Raw genomic sequence first — 21105 nt, forward strand, 5'->3', positions numbered from 1 at the left:
TGAATAAGACTCAAAAGTGTTTTTAGTATAAGTTTTTTTCTTAATAGAAAATGTGTAAAATTTTTGTTACGAGGAAATTGTTTAAATATAAGAAAATCAGCTCAACAACTGATTCCTCTCTCCTAGTTTCCAAAGATTGTATTTTAGATTAAATGCCTCCATTTTTAACATTTTTAAAATTTTAAACTAAAGCTTTATAGTGAGCCATTGATAGGAGAATGTAGCACTTCATTAGTTTATATAATGAATTAATACTGAATAAAACAGATACCATAAAGAGGAAATGCATTACATCAAATATTCTTTGTGGTCATTCATCCTGTGTTTAAGCACAGATGATAGTTTCATAAAAGATAAGTATTAACTTACTTTAGTGGGCAATGGACATTCATCTAGTAACAATGTTATAACAGCTGGTCCCAATGGATCTTCCAATGGAATAACTCTAATTAAAGACTGGACAACGTCCAACCATCCTTCATCTAAGAGCAAATCAAGAAGATTACACGATGGAGCCACTACTTTAAAAATGTGAAAATACATAACCTATGACCCAAGATGACTTCACATTAAAATAGAAACACTGTTGGCCTTCATTCTGTAACTTTTTAGCAGCTACCGTCTGGCATGGACATAGTCATCAATTGCTAGTAATCATGGTAGAGTCAAAGAATCCAAATTTACAGGAGTCTGGTAATTTTTTGGCAGCTTTATTTGGAGGAAATTCAAGCTATGGTCCTGGGTTCTCAAAATATGATTTAAAAAGTTTTTGGCATTTTATTTATGACATAGGAGTTAACCAAGAAGATTAAGTATCTGAAGTAGTTGGCTCTATTTTCAGAATTGTACTTAGCAAATTGAGGGACAAAAATGAGCCTTCCCATTTTAGAAGAGTTATGGTCAAAGACCCATCAATTCCAAAAAAATTTTCTGGTAATAATTTCAATGAGATAAAACTATTACTGAGAGGTACAGCTACATATTCAGGATGCAATATACATTTCCTATCCCTTGTCTAAGAAAATTTCCATATACTAAGGGATTTTTTTTCTTTGTCATACCTGTCAAGTATTTTTGGGATCTTTTATTTTTTTAAAAAGTGGTCACATTTCTTTATAATCGTTAATTTCATAATCATTAATTCATTAGAAAGTATTTAAAAAAAACGTAAAAAAATACCTGTTTCTGCCATTTCGTGCAATGTAATCATTGAATAGGGAGGTTCCTGATCACTGAAAAACAAACATTCAAGGCATCAGACTTGAAGAAATGAGAAATGACAATTCCAAACAAAAGTTTACCCTCTACCTGGTTGGCTGGCTCAGTGGTTGATCATTCACCTGTCAACCAGGAGGTTACTATTTGATTCCTGGTCAGGGCACATGCCCGGGTTGCTGGCTGGATCGGTGTGCAGGAGGCAGTCAATCGATGATTCTCTCTCATCATTGATGTTTCTCTCTCTCTCACTCTCCCTTCCTCTTTCTAAAATCATTAAAAACATTTTTTAAAAAAAGAATGATTTTAAAAAATAAAAATAAAGTGTATTTGCTACAGCAACTCTCTCACTATATTGAGAACTGTGCTCTCCTATCAGATCAACGTCACCCTTTCCTAAGCAACAAGGAGAACAATAAACACAGACCATTTTATAACTGCAGACACCCTTTTAGGTGTATTCTTACTAGGCCCGTCTATCTTTCATGTCTAGTTTTATAAGCCTTATAAACTTTATAGGCTATAAAATTCTTCTCCTTCAGTAGTTTCTAAAAAGCAAGCTATGTGACACTGTTTATAGACTGTCTGAACCCTGCTTTGCCATTATATTCTCCAACGTGGCACTTCACATTTGTTCTACACCTGCCTTAGTTTTCTATTCTCAGAAGAGTTGTAACTATAATTCAGCACAACAGGTTTAAGGTGCAAGCTACCCGATTACTCAAATGTACATCACTTGCCTCATGGAAGTGGATTATGTGCTTTATCAGCAAGTTCTCTTAGAATTTGTAACATTTTCCTGAAGTTTGGAAATAAAGCTCCTACCTTGCACCTGGCTGGTGGGGCTCAGTGGTTGAGCCCCACCTGTGAACTTAGGAGGTCACGGTTCGATTCCGGGTCAGGGCACATGCCCAGGTTGCAGGCTCAATCCCCAGTGAGGGGGCCTGCAGGAGGCAGCCGATGAGTGATTCTCTCTCATCCCTGATGTCTCTATCTCTCCCTCCCTTTCCCTTCCTCTCTGAAATCAGTAAAAGATATATATATATACATATATATATATTTTTTTAAATTTCTTTATTGATTATGGTATCACATAATTCCCATCCCAAACCCCTCCCTAAAAGATATATTTTTAAAAAATATGTAAAGCTCCTACCTTGCCTCCAGACTCTCTGAGTCACTTTTTAAAATATATGGCAAAGTCTATTCTGTATTGGTTTTTCCAACAGGCTTAAATAGCATTGCTTATGGTTTACTTCCTTATTTGGGAGGGACAACTTTTCACAACAATTTTATGGTATGTTTTAAATTTCACCATGAAGAAATTTTATATAACTGCTTCTAGTCCCTTGCTTCAGTTTGGAGGATGTAAATGGCATAGATTTATTCAATAGGTATGTCCTACAAATATATTAAGGTTACATTAAATTAATTCAGAACTACTGCAAAGGCTGGTTTTAATGAACTTAGGAAGGCCTTTCTGAACTACTATGGAGAATATATATAAGAAACACTTTCCCCAGCATGTTCTATAGCAGATAAAAAGATGTGCAGAACAGCCTGGCTGGCATGGCTCAGTGGTTGAGTGCCAACCTGTGAACCAGGAGGTCACAGTTCAATTCCTGGTCAGGGCATATGCCTAGGTTGTGGGCTCGATCCATAGTGTGGGGCGTGCAGGAGGCAGCCAATAGATGATTCTCTCTCATCATTGACATTTCATCTCTCTCTCCCTCTTCCTCTCCATCTCCCTTCCTCTCTGAAATCAATAAAAATACATTAAAAAGATGTGCAAAACAAATTTCTTTCTACGAGGGAAAACAAAAAACCCACCTCAAAATAACACGTACAGGTATACTTTGCTTTATGCTATGATTTTTGAGGGACTAAACAAAATCACATTCTAAAAATGTGATTATCAAATATTTAGACAACTAAATTTACTAGCAGAGCTTGAAGGAAAAACAATTCAGATATAACTTATAAAAAGCATTATCATTATCTCATGACAATCCCTCTAAGAAAGGCATTATTCCCCATTTAAAGATGAGAATCCTGAGGCTTAGAGAAATCACTTACCAGTGTCATGCAGCTAGTGAAGGGGCTGGGTTAGAATTGAATCTTGGTCCATCATGGTTCATCAAAAGTTCGAAAACTTTTGCTCCTAACTACTGAACTGTATGGTTCAGTTAAAAGATTTTTTTCAGTTTGAACAATGCCCTTTGATTTCACCATTATTCAATCTGGGATGTCGTATTTAAGAGTTAGACAAAGCAGAGGGAAACACAAGATAGGTACAGGTGTGCCCTGCAGTTTCAACTTACAATTTTCCCGAATGGATCTAAGAGGGTCAAATAGGGAGATTAAAAAAGAGAGCAGGATGAGAACTCCTTGATCTATGCTCTTATGTTGCCAACACAAGTTTCGTGCAGCCATGCTCTGAATTTCTGGTCAGAGGAGTAGTCAGGATAAAAGTGAGTCTTCGTGAAACCATTTCCTATTGTAGCCTGCAATACAAACTCACTTCATATTTACTATATTCCCTATAAAGACCATGGATTTAATTAGTGTTTTCTGCTATAGAAATATTTAGACAGCCCTAGTCAGACTAAATACTTGGGCTCAGTGGATAGAGTGTTGGCCCGAGGACTGAAGGGTCCCTGGTTTGATACTGGTCAAGGGCTCATACCTCAGTTGCAGGCTCCATCCCAGGCCCCGGTCAGGGCACGTGCAGGAGGCAACCAATTGTCGTATTTCTCTCACATCGATGTTTCTCTCTCTCTCTCTGTCTCTCTCCCTCCCTTACACTCTCTCTAAAAATCAGTGGAAAAATATCCTTGGGTGAGGATTGACAAAAAAGAAAAAAAAAAAAGGAAATATTTAGACATTTCCAGTTGGGAGTAGATGTTAGTAAGTAAAACCACCCAACTGTAAAATATTCTCTGCCACCAGAGGAGAAGTAAAATATTCTCCCTTGCTCTATGAGCTCCAGGCTTGGCGAAGACATCCTGTGAACTGCAGGAGTCCGAGAGTTATGGTTCCTGGCCGAACACTTTCCACTGCGCAGAAGGTGACTGTACTCAGATACTTACTTATCTACAAGAGTCCGTATGACTGCCAGTGTGTCCAGCACTAACCCATCGACGTTTTGTTTCTTTCTCCGCGGTTCGTGTGGTCCTCGGCCCCTCCTCGGTGGCCGAACAGGATCCCGGGGTTGGTTCCTTATGTCAACAGTGGGGACTGCATTGTTCTCGGCCTGTTGCTGCTGGGTGTCAACACGATCCTCTGCCCCACTGTCATCGCGGCAGATGCAGGAATTCCCCATGGCGGCAGCAGCACCTCCCGTCCCCAGGAAGTGGGCTATGTGCTCCTCAAGAGTCAACAGCAGACCCTGGCCAAGGCTTCTGCTCGCTAAGAACACGGCCCAACCAAAGACAATCATTTAGACAGTTTTCAGTTGTCCAAGTACTGCTTTCATAATCCAGGGTGGAGACACTTGCATCCTATCTGTTTTTAACAACTGAATGCTGAAGAAAGGTACAGAGTTGACCTCCAACATTCTCAATTACAGGGAATCCTGGTCAGCCAGCAGCAGTTCTAAAAGAAATAGAAAAAACAAAAATAAAATGAACCAAAGGTTTGTGGCTATTCAATGACTCAAACTTTTCTAGTTTGATTTCATAGACAGTGGGATTACAATGAAGAATCATCTTTGGTTATTTTTATACGTTTCTGACTCAAAGAGGTATCTCTGCATGAGAGAATTAACAATCAATAATTTTTATTATCCTATATTATAAAAAGCCTGACCCACAGGTTGAGAACCGCTGCTGTAGAGCCTAAGACCATCGGAAAACACAGATATTTACATTACGATTCATACCAGTAGCAAAATTACAGTTATGAAGTAGCAACGAAAATAATTTTATGTTTGGGGGTCACCACAACATGAGAAACTGTATTAAAGGGTCTCGGCATTAGAAAGGTTGAGAACCACTGAGTTAGGGTGTCAAGGTGGGGCGGAGGGCAGGTGGGCGGGGTACACACTGGTGGGCAGGGCCGCACGATTTCACGCACTGGGTCACTAGTTACATTATGAAATTGATTGCTAAACCATATCCTTGTAAACCACCGGAGTTACCATTGATTTTTTTTTTTAAGTATGTGTGGTTCTATATACAGAACTACATTAGAAAAATGTGTACAGCCCTAGCTGGTTTGGCTCAGTGGATAGAGCATCAGCCTGCGGACTGGAAGGTTCCAGGTTCGATTCCGGTCAAGGGCACATGCCTGGGTTGCGGGCTTGATCCCCATTAGGGGATGTGCGGGAGGCAGCCAATCAATGATTCTCTCTCATCATTGATGTTTCTATCTCTCTTTCCCTCTCCCTTCCTCTCTGAAATCAATAAAGATATATTTAAAAAAAAAAAAGAAAAAAGAAAAATGTGTACAGTTGTTCAAGGGTTCCTTTCTTGGATAAAAAATGAATTGCCTCCTTTCTTACTTTACATGTATGAGAAAATTTAATGTTTCAAATAAAATATCTAATTACAGAGGTTTGTTGTTAAAAAAGTATGATAGCCGAAACCGGTTTGGCTCAGTGGGTAGAGCGTTGGCCTGATGACTGAAGGGTCCCAGGTTCGATTCTGGTCAAGGGCACGTACCTTGGTTGCAGGCACATCCCCAGTGGGAGGTGTGCAGGAGGCAGCTGATCGATGTTTCTCTCTCATCGATGTTTCTTTTCTTTTTTTAAAAAAATATATTTTATTGATTTTTTACAGAGAGGAAGGGAGAGGGATAGAGAGTTAGAAACATCGATGAGATAGAAACATCGATCAGCCGCCTCCTGCACACCCCCACTGGGGATGTGCCCGCAACCAAGGTACATGCCCCTGACCGGAATCAAACCTGGGACCTCTCAGTCCGCAGGCCGACGCTCTATCCACTGAGCCAAACCGGTTTCGGCTCATCGATGTTTCTAACTCTCTATCCCTCTCCCTTCCTCTCTGTACAAAATCAATAAAATATATATTTTAAAAAGTATGATAAAATTGTGATAGCACCTGTTTGATATCAAGAAGAATAAAAGGATAGAGCGTTCCACTTAAATTACCCAAACTACAGTGGTTTCCCATAGAGGCTCTTGAGAATTTACAGAAATCATACAGGTAGTTACAAAGTTTTTCTGTTATCTAAGCCAGATTCAGTTTGGGGAAAGGCAGATGCAACAAGGTTGCATTTCCACAATGATCAGTTTGTTGTACAACATAGCTGCTACAAAGCCAAGAATAAGGATGCACCATTTGTTTTTGAAAATACTGACCAAGCACCTGGGTCAGGCACCATGCTGGCACTGGGAGAACAAGGCAGGTCCCTGTCCTCCAAAAATTCACGGATGGCCATTCTCATCCCACACAGTACGTTTATCACTGAAAACCTAATGACAGAACTAGCTCTTCATTGAACTGAAAATCTGGTTAGGTCTAGAAAGAAAGATTTAGAAGCAGGAGACTGACATGGGGCTGGTAGCAAAAAGTAAAAAATCATGCCGAGACCTGGAAACTAGGACCCATTAAGACTCAAATGGACACAGAAAGAATGAAACATTTGCTTACTTACAATTAAGTCCTCTGATATTGAGTAATGGCTCAGGAATAAATATAAATTAAATGTATAATTTGGTGGGATTAGAAACAAGAGAAAAATTACTTCCATTATTTGAACAGATTTGCAACAAATCATTTTAAACATATGTCCAGTTTAATTATCGCTCATAAATGGGAGTGGGGCTTGAAGAAAGAGACAGATAAGATGGAGATAGAAAGTTTGTGTGTACTAGGTGTACCAGTTAATAATGCGGATTTTTTTCAATAGATGGAGTTACACATATGTTGATATATATGAGAGTTGATATGTATGCTATTTTGTTGTATTGCTCCTTCAGATGACCACTTGTTCCGATCGATGGCACACGCACTTTCTGAGCAGCACTTCAAAAAACGTAGGAAGAAGTGGAAAATTGGGTCTCTGAATGGTCCGCCTCAAAACAAGAAAAGTTCTATTGGGACGGTACCCACAAATTACCTGAAAGATGGGGGAAATGTGTAGGTAGCAATGGACATTACTTTGAATAAAGCACTTGATGTTTCTTTTGAAATTACCGTGTTTTCTTTGATTACAAAATCCGCATTATTACGGTTAATAATGCAATTAACTATTAACTGGTTAATAATGCAGATTAGTTATTAACTGGTTAATAATTCAGATTAACAACCAGTTAAAATGGGGATTAACCATTAACGGGTTAAAAATGTGAATTAATCATTAACCGGTTACTAGTGCGGATTAACTATTAACCGGTTAATAATGTGGATTTTTTAATCCAAAGAAAATGTCAACACTTGTAAAGCTATTCAGAATAAGAAAGAAGAAAGTGTTGGGAGTGCTTGTGAGGAAAGCAGTGAGTTAAAAAGTGGTTGGATCACAAATTTTTAAATTTTATTCTATCCAAAACTTTTTCGATAATGCTTATATTATTAGTAAACTGAATGCAGAATAATTAATCTATGCAGCTCTCCATTTAGTATAGTCTCAAAGTAAATGGAAGATATCCAATACATACAAATAGGCATTTTTCAAAATATGACTAAATTTGGAGGTGAGAAGACCAAAACTGTTTTGTGTTTTGTTTTTTTTTTGTCTATTTCTAAATTGAACTCAAGTGTAGCTTGGGTCAATTTCTTCTAAGTCACTTTCCTTATTTGGCCCAGAAAATGATGTCAACTACAAAATTTGTCAGAGAAGAAAAATAAGTTTAAAAAAAAGTTTTCAAATATTTCAAAACCAGACTTACTTTTTAAAGAACTAGCTGTAAAGACCCGGTGTAAAGAAGAGATGGGAGAAGCTGTGAGGCATTTCACAGGTGGGAGAAGCTGTGAGGCATTTCAAAGGTAAGGCTATAAAACATACAAGGAAAAAATACGAGCTATTATCTTTTGAAATGTTCTGAAATGAGCATTAGCGAGTGCGTTTGAAGTGACAGCCAAAGGCAGGCCATAAATAAGCAGAGTGCATGATCTTCAGACTTCTGCAGCACCGAGAACCTAGTCTTCCTCTGGAAAGGGCTGTCACTCCGATGCTTTTCTCAGAGAACAAACTGCGAATAAATACTTCAGGCAAATGCCTGGGCAGTGAAGTTAAACAATTCCTCTTTAGAGAGCTTTACCTCATTCCAAAAGCATTCTGTGGACCATTGTTTTAAGACAGCAACACTCAGCCTCCAGAGCTGGTACAGGATGCAGAGGCCACCGACAGACAGCACAGGGAGGGGCTTTGCAGTCGGAAAGACGGGCACAGGGCCCAGCCTGCAATGTTGACAACTAAGCATTCTAATTACCCTGACTATAGACACACTTTACAGACAGGGAGAGAGGAGTAGTTCTTACAGCTCACAGTGCTACAGTGAGGTTTAAATCAAACAGTGCCTGTAAAACAAATGGCACAGTGCCTATACTTAAAGGATCCCAAATGCAAGATGTTCTTAGAAAATGAGACCTAGCTAATCCAAGGTAACAAAATAATCTGGGAGGTGGGACTCTGGAGTAAGACTTGACTTAAGAGCACGAAGATAACTAAACAGTTTATCTTTTCCAGAGTTCATCCACCTTGTACTGAAATAACCTTCACTTAGCTATACTTCTAGACTGCACCTGGGAGGGACTGTAGCTTAATCATCCCAAAGGTGATGAGCATTCAAAGCCCTTAGGCACTTCTTTTGCTAATTCCTGGTTCCACTCCAAATAGCCAGAGTCAGAATTTCTAGGATGTGGTCCAAGCAAGTGCTTTCTTAAAAGCTCCCCTGGTGATGCCCGGCTGGTGTAGCTAACCTGTTGGACATGGAACCAAGAGGCCGCCAGTTTGATTCTTGGTCAGAGCACATGCCCAGGTTGTGGGCTCGATCCCCTGTGGGGGGCGTGCAGGAGGCAGCCGATGATGTTTCTATCTCTTTCCCTCTCCCTTCCTTTCTCTCTAAAAAATCAATAAAAACAATTAAAAAAAAAACACACCAAAAACTCCCCAGGTCATTGTGTTGGGACCAGGTCTGGAAATCACTGCATATAGAATCTAACGAAGAACTGACACAGCAGGCAGGACCTACTACTGACTGAATGAAGGGACAAACTGAAACACGAATGGGTGATTCTTCTGGGTTCAAGAAAGTTAACCTTCTTCCCAGGAAAATGAATAGTGATTATCTTTGGAGTGGTCAGCCAAAATACCTACTAGACCACAGTTACATCCATTAGTCATTATGTACAATGCATATCAACACAATGAATAAAACAGCTCCCCTTATTTCTCACCAGATCTACCCTATGGAGCATCATAATGAACCTAGATGGTACCTTGCTCTTGGGCAATATTGACAGACTGAATGAAAGAGAAAATGAATAAGACTAGAGATTATGTAAACCTGTAATGCCTAGATCCTTCACCTTAACTTTGAAGACTACTTAGCATTAGATGGGCAGTCAAGTCCATTTGAGACCAAAGACAAGCTAGTCACAAAATTTAAACATACACAACTATTAAATCTGCGGCCATGGCAATCATCAACTGATATGGCAATTATCGATTGTATTAATGATGATGATACCACTGGATGCCATTGCGTAGTAGAAAGACTTCTCACCATCTAAATAGCAATGCTTTTTAAATCATTATATTGTTCATAGCAATTTTTCTGCAAGAGCATAGTTATAATCAAGCATTTCCTTTGTGAATCTATTTCTCTGAAGAGTAGTATTAATTTTGATTTCTTCTATTTTTTAATTGATTTTAGAGAGAGGAAGGGAGAGAAATGTTGATGTGAAACACTGATCAGTTGCCCCCCCCCCCCCCCCCCATGCCCTGACCAGGATCAAGTGCGCAACCTTGTGCATGTCTTGACAGGGAATGGAACCTGCCACCTTTTAGTGTATGGGATGAAGCTCCGACCAGTGGAGCCACACCGGCTAGGACTGACTCTTCTTTAAGAAGAAAGTAAAGACTATTCCTTCTCCTTCTGTGTTATTTATGATTTATTAGATTTTTGTATTTTATATATTTTATAAAGCTGCTCTGAGAGGGGAAAAAAAATCAAACTTGGGTTCTCAGTAAGTTTTGTGTTAAAGCAACGAGGTCTGGTACTCAAAATACAGACCTCTACCATCATCAACACCTCACCACAAGAGACATCTGGCCAACTTGCCTACTCCTCTCTAACAAATGGTCCAGGAATCAATGATTCAGCTCTTCAAATATTTGCTTGCATTCGATCAGAATACAGCTCAGTGACATTAAGAACACTTTCTTTTCTCTGAAAATAAGACTTCAGGATTATGTTGCCAAGAAAGGAGAGGCTGGTTAAATAAATGACCATAGGAATAAAAACCAAACTGTGGGCATGAAATTACTGTTGCTGTCATCTTCACTTTATCATTCCCAAATAGTGTTGCAGGATGCAGCGTTTTTTTCCAATCCACTTCTCACCAGTCAAGGCTAAATCTCAGAGCATAAAAAGTAACAATATGTAATGCACTAGTTCATGATTTTCTCTCATTAGAAAATGTTTTGGATGTTTTCCTAAGATAGTATTAAAAGTGATAGTTCTTTGTGCATGTTTATTAGCCCCCATTTTTATTATGAAAATTTCATACACACAGCAAAGTTGAATTTTACAGTGAACACCTACATACCCACCAGCTGGATTTTACCATTAACATTTTACTATACTTGCTTTATCACATATCTATCCAACCCAGGCATGTGCCCTGACTGGGAATTGAACCGTGACCTCCTGGTTCATAGGTGGGCGTGTTGTGGGCTTGATCCCCAGTGGGGGATGTGCAGGAGGCAGCAGATCAATGATTCTTTCTCATAAAAAAAAAATAATTAATTATAGAATACAGTCTGATATGAAACAGTACAAAAGAGAAAAGACAAATCTTTTCAGCATTCAAAAAATGTATTAAAAGTTAAAATTTAGGGCTGGGATAGATTAAGAAATTCCCAGAAGCAAATAATAGTTAAAAAAAAAAAAAAAAGAAGAAAGAAAGAAAAAAAGGAGAAGTAAATAATCCCTGCCAGGTCTCAAGACTGAAAATTTTGCCTTGGACCCAAAAAGGAAACACTACAGAAGAACTGAGGTAAGTGCTAATGATGGCTGCAGCACAAAGGAGAAAAACATAACACTCTCAGTGCTTGGGATTGTTCCCCCAGGAGACAAAATAATAGGAAATCATACAGATGTGTTATTTAAACAGGTGATTCATAAGCTGAAGGATAGGGTTTTTCTAGTATAGAAAACTCTTTACCGTTAAGAGAAGCAAACAAAGTGTATAAACAGCATGGGTAGCAACACTTTCCTTAATGAAATCTACGTAAAATGGTGTTTGAAAACACTCAGTTGGACACCCAGAAGCTAAAAGGTATTCAATAATGACATTAAGTGAATTTATTCTATAATCTGTAAAAGTAGAGAATGTTTCCAAAATACTTATCACTTTGAAAAACAAAACACATTCAATAAATATGATTATAATGCTCACATGCCAGGCACTGAGCAGAGATGAAAAAAAAAAAGGTCCCTCAAGCTCTTGGCAAAGAGACGAAGGACCGCAATAGACAACACCGGAGTGCCCGGCCCATAAGGTAACACACGCTGAGAAGCCTCCCGGGAAAGCATCATCAGTTCATCGGGAGCAGGCCTCTCCTTCCTCCATTTTTCCAGAGGAAGAGGAGCTTAGTAACATATTTCTGCCCACGCACGTTTTCAGGTGACTTCATATCAGCATTAGCAAAAGGGGTATGGAGGCATTGCCACACATTCATGTCTTGAATTATAAGCCAAAAATTGTTGGTACAAATATCCTGACCACAGTGAACGGGAAGCCAAATGCCCATAAATTAAATTGATAACGAAGCTAATAGTAGTTCTGATGAAAAACAAAACCAACAAAAACCACAAGAGGAAGCGCCATGGAAAATAAGCACCATTCCGATGACTGAAGGAATCCCTCTCTGCACAGACACGCAGGCAGCTTTGCGTGGTGCCAAGGTTCTCAGGCCAGGCTTCCCGGGAGAAAAAGGTGTCAGACAACAGTAAGCTCTGGTGTGCTGGTTTTGGTTTATGCATACTGTGTTTTAGCAACCTTTAATGATTCACTTGGCAGGTTATGAATAAGTAGCCCTTAGGCATGAGTAAGTCTGAATAACTATGAAGCAATAAGAATTGGGAAAAGGAGCTGCTCTTTCCACAAGGTGGGTGGGGCAGGGTAGGAGTCAGACTTTGGGAACCAAGGCACCAAGGGATCACTGGAGAGAAAACGTGATTCTTCAGGAGGCAGAAGCGGTGAGAATAAGCTAACACTGCAACATTAAACTAGGAGGTAATAATAAACTGGCCAAGTAAGGTATTTCAAGCCTTTTATATGATGTGTATAGGACCCATGAAATTATGCCTGGAAACTATAATTTCAAGCGGTAAGAAAGCTATGAGCAGGGCTCATTCCTTCACAAACTTAAGGAGTGCATCAGTTCTTTGCCATCTTAAATGCATTCTTAGTTTTCAAAAGCTGAGAAAGGGGAGTACCCCTGAGAGGCCCCCACCGTGTATAAGATTAACTTGACCTCATCTAGCCCTGTCCGTATCACACCGTTAGCCACAGTTCAATATGCTCTTACATATTTAACCAGCAAGCGAGCATTTCCTTTTGGAATGGACACTGAGAGTAAAGTATAACAATTATGTGCTTTTTCTCTAATCATAAAGATTGGCACGATAACTATTTCCAAAGCTGACTTATTGAATAGATAAACCAAAGGGAAAATACTCTTTCTTTTACACTCCTAAAACTTGTAAGTCTCCTAAAGGCTGTGGCCCAAGTTTTGGCATTCACCACTTCCTGACTATTCTGTTTTTCAATTTTCTAATTTGAATGGGAGCCGGGGGGGGGGGGGGGGGGGGACTATGCAATTTCAATGGTAAATGCCTTGAAAATATCAAATATTTGAGAGAAGCTAAATTGATAGTTTACTTCCCCCAAATAACTCGTTTGAAATAGATTACTGGTTCCACTGTGGTTCCCATCTGTGGTGCAGCCCTGTGGCTATCACCTCCTACTTTATAAAGATCCCACCACAAAGCAGAAAATCTCCAGTTTAAAGAAGTGTAATAGTGATTACCATCCTCAAGAATTCCTAATAACTTCTCAAACCAGATAGCTATTAGAGTATCCAAGAGAGTTGTATTTTAAAGGATGCAAAGTGACGTCTCATTTCATTATAACCAATTATTATTAGGGAAGGTATAGGCAATTCTTGACAGACTGAATTAAGCTTATGAGTTGAAATAAACTGTTGTAAATGCACTTCAGGAACACACGATTCTTTTGTTGTTCTCTTGCCAAAACATACTTCAGAGTTGTTGTTCTTCCCTATTCACTACAGAGTAGCAGACTATTATACAAAATGTTAAGTTTTTATTTCCTCTTGAATCTTAGCCAAGTTAGTAAGTGAAAAGTTATTTTGCTGACAAAGCAGAAAAAGTCCACGTAGAGTATGCTGGGACACTTCCTCTAATCAATAACTTAAAAATAATCACGGAGTAGAGAAATAATGAAGGGTGTGTGAAAACAGCCAAAAGCAGGTCACAGACAGACATTAGGCAGTAGGTCAGGACAACATGTATCCTGGAAAATGAGAAACCTCACAAAATCACCACAGTGATTCTTTTTTAAAAGACGCATGAAATAAGACTAGAAAAACAGGAAATACGAGTCAGCTTTTTGTTTAAAAACAACAAGCTTCAAAAATCATAAATTAGTGACTATTTGGAAAACCACCTCTAACAAAGGCCACTAACTAAACATCAGGAAAATGTCATACCTGGACACAAGTATCTTATCATCTCATAGAGGAGCTACTCAGCAGGACGTCATCCCAGGAAATGCCAACTCTACAATGGTGGAAAATACACTATTGTGGAAGAGGAATTTCAAAGCAACTGCTCGTCTTTAGTTTGAAACTACTATAGGAAGGCATAATCTCCACGGAGGAAAAAGGAAGTCTCACTTACAAAATCACAACTGAGGAAGGTAGAAAGATTTCCTATCTGTAGACATGCAAAGGCCATGAAAAAAAGAAAAAAAAATATATATATGAAAAAGGGGAGGTAGTTTACATTATTGAGATGAAATTACATGGAAGAAAATGTCAGCTGTCAGGGAAAAACTTCGTGAAGGAAAAGATTATGTTATAGTGCTGCCTCCTGCCAGAATTTCAAAGTAAATTAAAACTCTGAGCAAAAACTGGGAATCCCTCCACCCCCACCTCAGCAGGGGTTGACACCTTGGGTTTAGAGTATAACAGACCTACACCGCTGTAACCTTGAAGCTTTCAGTCTGGTATGGCTCCAAAAGTGATGGACAATTAGTGTATGAAGGCGAACCCCTGACAGCTACCCAGCTTTGGTTTAGAAAGTGCCTTCACTTTCATTCCTCAACAGCAGGCCCTTTGGGGTACCACCACAGTCCTTCGCTTCCACGCTGCGTGACTTTCCCGGAGCGCCCTAGGCGGGTTGAGTCACTTGTCTGAGGACAAGTAGATGGTAGGTGAGGTGCTGGGGCATCTGCCGGACTCTCCTCAGTCAGCAGAAGACGCTTTCAGCCCTTAAAAGTTCAAAGTGCACGCCTCCGAGGAGACCAGCCTCCCTCAGAAAGCGCAGAACTGCAGTCTCGGTGGACCATCTCTGCCTTGAGGTCTCTCCCCAAAGACGGGGAAACTGAGGCAGCCGGGAGGGGCCAAGGGAGCGCTGGTGGGAATGGACTTCCCCACCCACCTGCACCCCGCCCAGCAGCAGCTGAATTCTGTGTTTAAGACCGCGGGTCAGTCTCCGAGGGGACCGTCTCGCCATTCCTGCTGCCTTCTCACGGTTCCTCGCCGAGGCTTTCCTACGGATCGGGGTCCCTTCTTCCCAGAACCGCCCAGCGATCCCCGCTCCCCGAGGCCCTTACCCACTTTCCACGTCGGGCCTCCGGGGATCGGCGAGCTCGGGCCCCAGACTCCTGGCCCCTGTGAGGCGTCTCTCCACCCCGCGGCGTTTGGTGTCTCCAGGGGAGTGTCTGCTTCCCACCCGAGCCACCCAACCTCAAACTCCACAAAAGGAAACCCTCGCGAGGCGTCCTCCCATCTGCCCCTTCCGCCCTGGACACCCCGAGAGCACCCCTACACATCAGGAGCCTCCCGGGAGCCACCTGCTCTCACCTGGGCCCGTTAACCGCGGCCTTCCCAAAAGGGCGACCCCCGAGCACCTCCTCCGGCCAACACCCCCCTAAACGGGGAACACCCTCTTCCAGGAACCTCTTCAGGCGCCTTCCGCGCGGGCCTCCGTGGAGAATCTCCGGGCTGTTTCCCGGGCTCTGCCAAACGCCACCCTTCCCGGCCCCGGCCCCCGAGCCTCCCCCGACCCCAGTCCGGTCTCCCCGCCGCAGACGCGGGGACTGTCCCCTCCCTCCCCTGCCCTCGGACTTCCCCCCGCTCCGCGTCCCCAGGGGCTTCCCGGGCACAGCGGCTGGGCTGCGGCACTGACTTGCTCCGGCTCCCACGTCCGATCGAGAGAGGGGGAGGCAGCGACGGCGCGACTCCTTTGTGACAGGTCCGAGAGAGCGGTAAAGATGGACGCGAGGCCACGGCGCTGCCATTACGTGCCGGCCCACCCCCGCTCCGTACCGCCCCAGGCCCTCCTTCAGTCCCCTAGGAAACGCCCCTTCCTCGGTGGCAATCCCTCTCCCTGACAACCAATCATCTTTTCTGGACGGAATCACGTGATCTCATGGCCCGGCCCGCCCCCCAGGCGCGAGCTGGCCAATCCGCTGGCTGAGGTGTGAATGGCCCAATCCAGTGTCTCCCGCCCGCTTTCCGGCTCCGGATTTCCACCGGACTCCTGGGCAGGAAGAGAGCTGCGGATTGGGTTTCGCCGCCGGAAGCGGGGTGGGCTTTTGTTGTGGCGGCGAGGAACAGGAAGCCCTGAAGGGTCAAAAGGAATACAAAAGCAAAGGCTATTTTCTTTTTCTGTTCTTTCTTTTTTTAACCCCTAAAGAGTAAGCGGCGTTGGCGGTGGCGGTTCGGGGTGAGCGCTACCGAGGAGAGGGTGTCCCGCCTCCCGCGCGTTGGTAGGTGAGTGTGGCCTGGGCCCGGGCCAGGCTGCGAGACCTGGGCTCCCGCTTCGCCGAGGAGATGGGGGCTGAGTCTGAGTTGAGGTTTAGGGCCGGGCCTGTTCTCAGTCTGTGCACTCGCCCGGTGTTCTTGGTCGCCGGGGCCAGAGATTTGCAGAACCCAGAACCCAGCCTGAGGGGGGCCGAGGGAGCCCGCGGGGTGGCCTCCAGGTCGAGTCGGGGAGGATACCTGACGGTTTCCAGCGGAATGGGGACTTTGGGCTTCTTGCTGGCTTCCCTGCACCAGGGGAGGAGCGGGCTCTATTCCTAAGGTCTTGCTTGGAACGGCTCCCGGCTACTCAGGAGATGGGATGCCTGGTTGGAAATGGATTTTTCACAACATGTAAGTGTAAGACGGGAAGCACAATTCATTATATACCACGTACCAGTCGCTGTAGCGTGCTCGTTTTTGCAGAAAACTTAAGCAACTAAGACCGAGAGTTGAAGCACGTTGTTTGAGAGTTGGTGGCCCACGTGGATGCCCACGTCCGCGCGGGGTGAAAGGAGGATCCTGCTCGGACTTAGCAGTGGTCCTTAAACTAGTAGAAAACCAGCTCTCTGCGGCCCTTTCACAATGCAGATTCTCGGACCCCGTCCCCGGACGGTCTGACTGAGTAGGTCTGGAGTGGGACGCAGGGAACCAGGTTTTCCAGTGACTGCTGGGATACCAGCTGTGAGGTAGGACTTGTTGATTTCTTCAGCTGTTTGGTTTATTGCTGTGTTAAGAGGGACCCCATAAAATGGTTTGGAGGACAGTGCTTCTGAAATCCTGGAAAGGAGTCCGTGTGTCCACTCCTTTTTGATACAAGAGTTGAGCTGAGCGAAAAGCAGCATACATAGTCTTTCAAACACGGCTTGGGCTAAGCTGTTAACAATTTGTAAGGGTCTGAGAGCAGAGGCTGGCCAGTTATCTTTCTCACCTGAAGTCTTGGTGCCTTTTACCCCAGTGGGCAATGTCTTTGTGGTTTTTTGAGAGGAAGAATTACCTCAAGACCTTCTACCTGGTTAGCAGTCTTTCCTTTCACCATCTAAGAATCTTGATGTTTGGTTAGAGTCAAGATGCCGCTTCAGAAATTGAAAACCACGTATCTGGTAAACAAAGTAATTTAAGTGCATGGTTCAGCCATAGACTCAACCATAGTGGAATTACACCTGTGTGGCAGCTAAATTAAGCAATTTCAGCATGCTCACTATGGATTACCTTTGGATCCTACTTCATTCTTTTTTCTTTTTAAAAAAAAATATATTTTATTGATTTTTTACAGAGAGGAAGAGAGAGGGATAGAGAGTTAGAAACATCAATGAGAGAGAAACATCGATCAGCCGCCTCCTGCACACCCCCCACTGGGGATGTGCCTGCAACCAAGGTACATGCCCTTGACCGGAACCGAACCTGGGACCCTTGAGTCCGCAGGCCGACGCTCTATCCACTGAGCCAAACCGGTTTTGGCCCTACTTCATTCTTAAGCAGGATCTGTTTCACTCTTCACTGTGGGATGTTTTAAAGATTGTTCAGTCTTTATCTTTGGTTTTTTGCATTTGTTTGGTGTGTGTTAGACTTCTTGAATTTGTGGTTTGGTGTCTTTAATTCTGTCAAATTCTTGGCCATTTTATATCCATATATTGCTTCTGCCCCATTGTTTTTATCTTCCTTCTTTACTGATTTAACATAGACCTTTTTACTCTGTTCTCTTCTCACTTTTTATTTGTTTATACTACATTCTGGATAGTTTCTTCTTCGTTAATTCTCTAACCTATTAATAATATGTTATTAAACTCATCCATTGAAATCTTAAATTCAGTTACTGCATTTTTCCCCATGAAGTTCTATTTGTTCTTTTCAAATGTGCTCTACCACGTTTTACAGCTTCTTATTTCCTGCGATTAATTTTGAGGCTTGGTTTTTGTTTCTTTACACATGTTAAGCATAGTTGTTTTATAATCTGAATGTTTTAAATCTATTGTCTGAATTCCCTTTGAGTCTGTTTCTGTTGCTCATTATTTATGCTCTTTTTCTTTCCAGTTCACTTTTATCTTGAAGGTGTAGTTCTTTGGAGGACCAAATTAACAGGGAGAAATAAATAGATGGTTATCAGACTTCACATCCTATTTGGGCTTTAGTTTCTTTTGCTTCACAAAGGCACCAAAACAACAGCATTAAGGTCAGAGAAACCCTTAGGATGAAAACAAGTTTGGATAATGGCTTTATTTCTGGTTTTGGATTTTGGGCGAATTCTTTTTTTTCTTTTTTTTTTAATATATTTTTATTGACTTCAGAGAGGGAGAGAGAGATAGAAACATCAATGATGAGAGAGAATCCTTGATCGGCTGCCTCCTGTATGCCCCCCTACTTGGGACCAAGCCTGCAACCCAGGCATGTGCCCTTGTCCAGAATTGAACCTGGGACCTATCAGTCCGCAGGCCGATGCTCTATCCACTGAACCAAACCATCTAGGGTTTGGGCAAATTCTTTACTATCTTGTTAGTTTTTCTGTTTAAGAATTATTTTAGAAATTTCTTCCCGTTATTTAATTAAATTAATTTTTTAAAACATTTTTATTGATTTTAGAGAGGAAGGGAGAGGGAAAGATAGAAACATCAATGATGAGAGAGAATCATTGATTGGCTGCCTCCTGCATGCCCCATACTGGGGATGGGAGCCTGCAACCCGGGCTTGTGCCCTTGCCTGGAATCGAACCCAGGACTCTTCAGTCCACTGAGCCAAACCGGCTAGGGCTATTTAATTTATTTTTTATCATAGAAGTACAGGATTGGCCTCAATTACCTCACTATTTCTGGAAATAAAAGCACCCTTTCGTTTTGATTTTGGAATGTGAAATTTGTGATTTCAGGCAATCTCGAGTTACAGATTATTTTTCTTTGTATGCCTCAAATTTCTACCACTTTTCACTGCACTGTCACAGCTACTATCAAAATTAAGCTTCCCTCATGCTTTTTCTAGTCTGCCTTTTCTGAACTTCTAAGCTTCTATTTTCTTACAGCATTTACTCTTATTCTGCTTTTCTAAATTGCTCATGTGCCAACCTTATCTCTTCCTGAATATGAGCTCCTCACTTACTAAATAGTAGAGCGCCAGGTTAGTGCCTAGCACTGTGCTTTCCACAGAATAGGTCCCCTGTAAAGATTTACTTCAAAAATACAACTGAATGAGTTAGTAGACCTTATGTGTGGTTGTGTAATGCAAAGCCTTTACTGCTTTCTTTTTTTAAAATTTGATCTTGAGAGGAGTTATATAAAGCCTGGGGGAGGGGAGGTATGCTTTAGTGTGGGCTAGGTTCCAAAGCCAGCCCAGATGCAAAATGATCAAAGCTACCCTGGAAAATCGTTTAGGGGAGCATTATGATGGATATAGGTATACCAGCGCAGCAAAATTCCGGCATGGCCAGGTTTTCCTCCAGCTTTGGAACAGATGCTATTTTTTTCCCTGTGAGCCCCAGATGAAGTAGTTGGTTTACATTTAGGAGTCACAATGTGTAACAGATACAACTAATATTAGAATCATACACAGTGAGGGAAGTGTTTATACACTGAGAGGCACTCATGAACTAGGGAACTGAGGATCAGCTAAGGCTGTGGTCGGCAAACTGCGGCTCGCGAGCCACATGCGGCTCTTTGGCCCCTTGAGTGTGGCTCTTTCACAAAATATCACGGCCTGGGCGAGTCTATTTTGAAGAAATGGCGTTAGAAGAAGTTTAAGTTTTAAAAATTTGCCTCTCAAAAGAAATTTCAATCGTACTGTTGATATTTGGTTCTGTTGACTAATGAGTTTGCCGACCACTGAGCTAAGGAAACCAATAATTTAAGTTCTTTCTTTTTTTCTTCCAGTGTATATAAATGAATTCAGGTAAATGCACATATAAATGAGACTCACCTCTCATGTTACGGGAAGATGAATGCATATATAGGTGTGTTTTTTTAATAATTTTTTGTTGTTAATCCTCACCTGAGGGTATTTTTTTTCCATTGATTTTTTTTTTTTTTTAAGAGAGAATGGAAGGGAGAGGGAGAGACAGAGAAACATTGATGTGAAAGAGACACATCAGCTGGTTGCTTCCCGCATGCGCCCCATTCAGGGCTGGGATCCAAGGATCGTCGAACCCGAGACCCTTCAGTCTATGGGTCGTTGCTCTAACCACTGAATCAAACCAGCTATGGCGAAAAATAACTTTATTGCATGTGTTTTTTAAGTGCCTAGATGATAAGAAGGTTATACCAATTGTTGTTCATAATAAAAAATTTAAATATGAATTAAATTGCTATGTTGTACCCTCATTATTAGGTTCTTTTAGTTTCCTTTGGTACTGGGGTATGTTAAATAAGCATCATTGTTAGAAGAGTGAAGATTACTTGGTCTACTAATAAATGCTAACAGTGTTCTCTGTTAGTAGTTGTCATTCTCCGAAGTTTTATAATAACAGGGAAAATTTGCTTGATCTACTGGAAATTACTGTAGCTGGTAGAAGAGCCTTATGGCCAGAAAGCAGTCTTTATTTGTAATATAGCTGAGTTTGCCAGATGGAGAATTCCTCATAGTTGTGACTAGAACATTAGGGTAGAAATGTAGAAAGAGCAGTGCTTAGCTATATTGACAAAAAGAAAGTGTATTGGCTGGCCGGTG

The 21105-nt window shown here is 41.7% G+C and overlaps 2 protein-coding genes across 8 annotated transcripts in view; one reads left to right on the plus strand and one right to left on the minus strand.

The window, feature by feature from the left end:
• The window catches only part of RSPRY1 (ring finger and SPRY domain containing 1), a 32334-nt gene extending 16360 nt beyond the window's left edge, over window positions 1–15974 (minus strand). Inside the window, exons 1-4 of one of the 3 annotated variants that reach the window (XM_079800020.1) lie at window positions 15842–15974; window positions 4305–4809; window positions 1180–1232; window positions 370–482 (exon numbers count right to left, since the gene is read on the minus strand). In XM_079800020.1, coding sequence (XP_079656146.1) covers window positions 370–482; window positions 1180–1232; window positions 4305–4654 — 516 coding nt within the window. In that variant the 5' untranslated portion in view covers window positions 4655–4809; window positions 15842–15974. Of the gene's footprint in view, window positions 1–369; window positions 483–1179; window positions 1233–4304; window positions 4810–8065; window positions 8109–15516; window positions 15570–15841 lie in introns of those variants that run through there. The other 2 variants (XM_079800022.1, XM_079800021.1) reach the window with 2 other exon arrangements.
• Window positions 15975–16225: 251 nt separating this feature from the next.
• PSME3IP1 (proteasome activator subunit 3 interacting protein 1) overlaps window positions 16226–21105 on the plus strand; it is a 32196-nt gene continuing 27316 nt past the window's right edge. For 3 of the 5 annotated variants that reach the window (XR_013815198.1, XM_079800031.1, XM_079800027.1), the window contains exon 1: window positions 16435–16809. Coding sequence is in view for 2 of the 5 variants with exons in the window: in XM_079800031.1 (XP_079656157.1) it covers window positions 16792–16809 (18 nt within the window). In the remaining 3 variants the exon portion in view is untranslated. The other 2 variants (XM_079800029.1, XM_079800028.1) reach the window with 2 other exon arrangements.

The sequence above is a fragment of the Cnephaeus nilssonii genome, assembly GCF_951640355.1.
Source record: "Cnephaeus nilssonii genome assembly, chromosome: 20".
NCBI lineage: Eukaryota > Metazoa > Chordata > Mammalia > Chiroptera > Vespertilionidae > Cnephaeus > Cnephaeus nilssonii.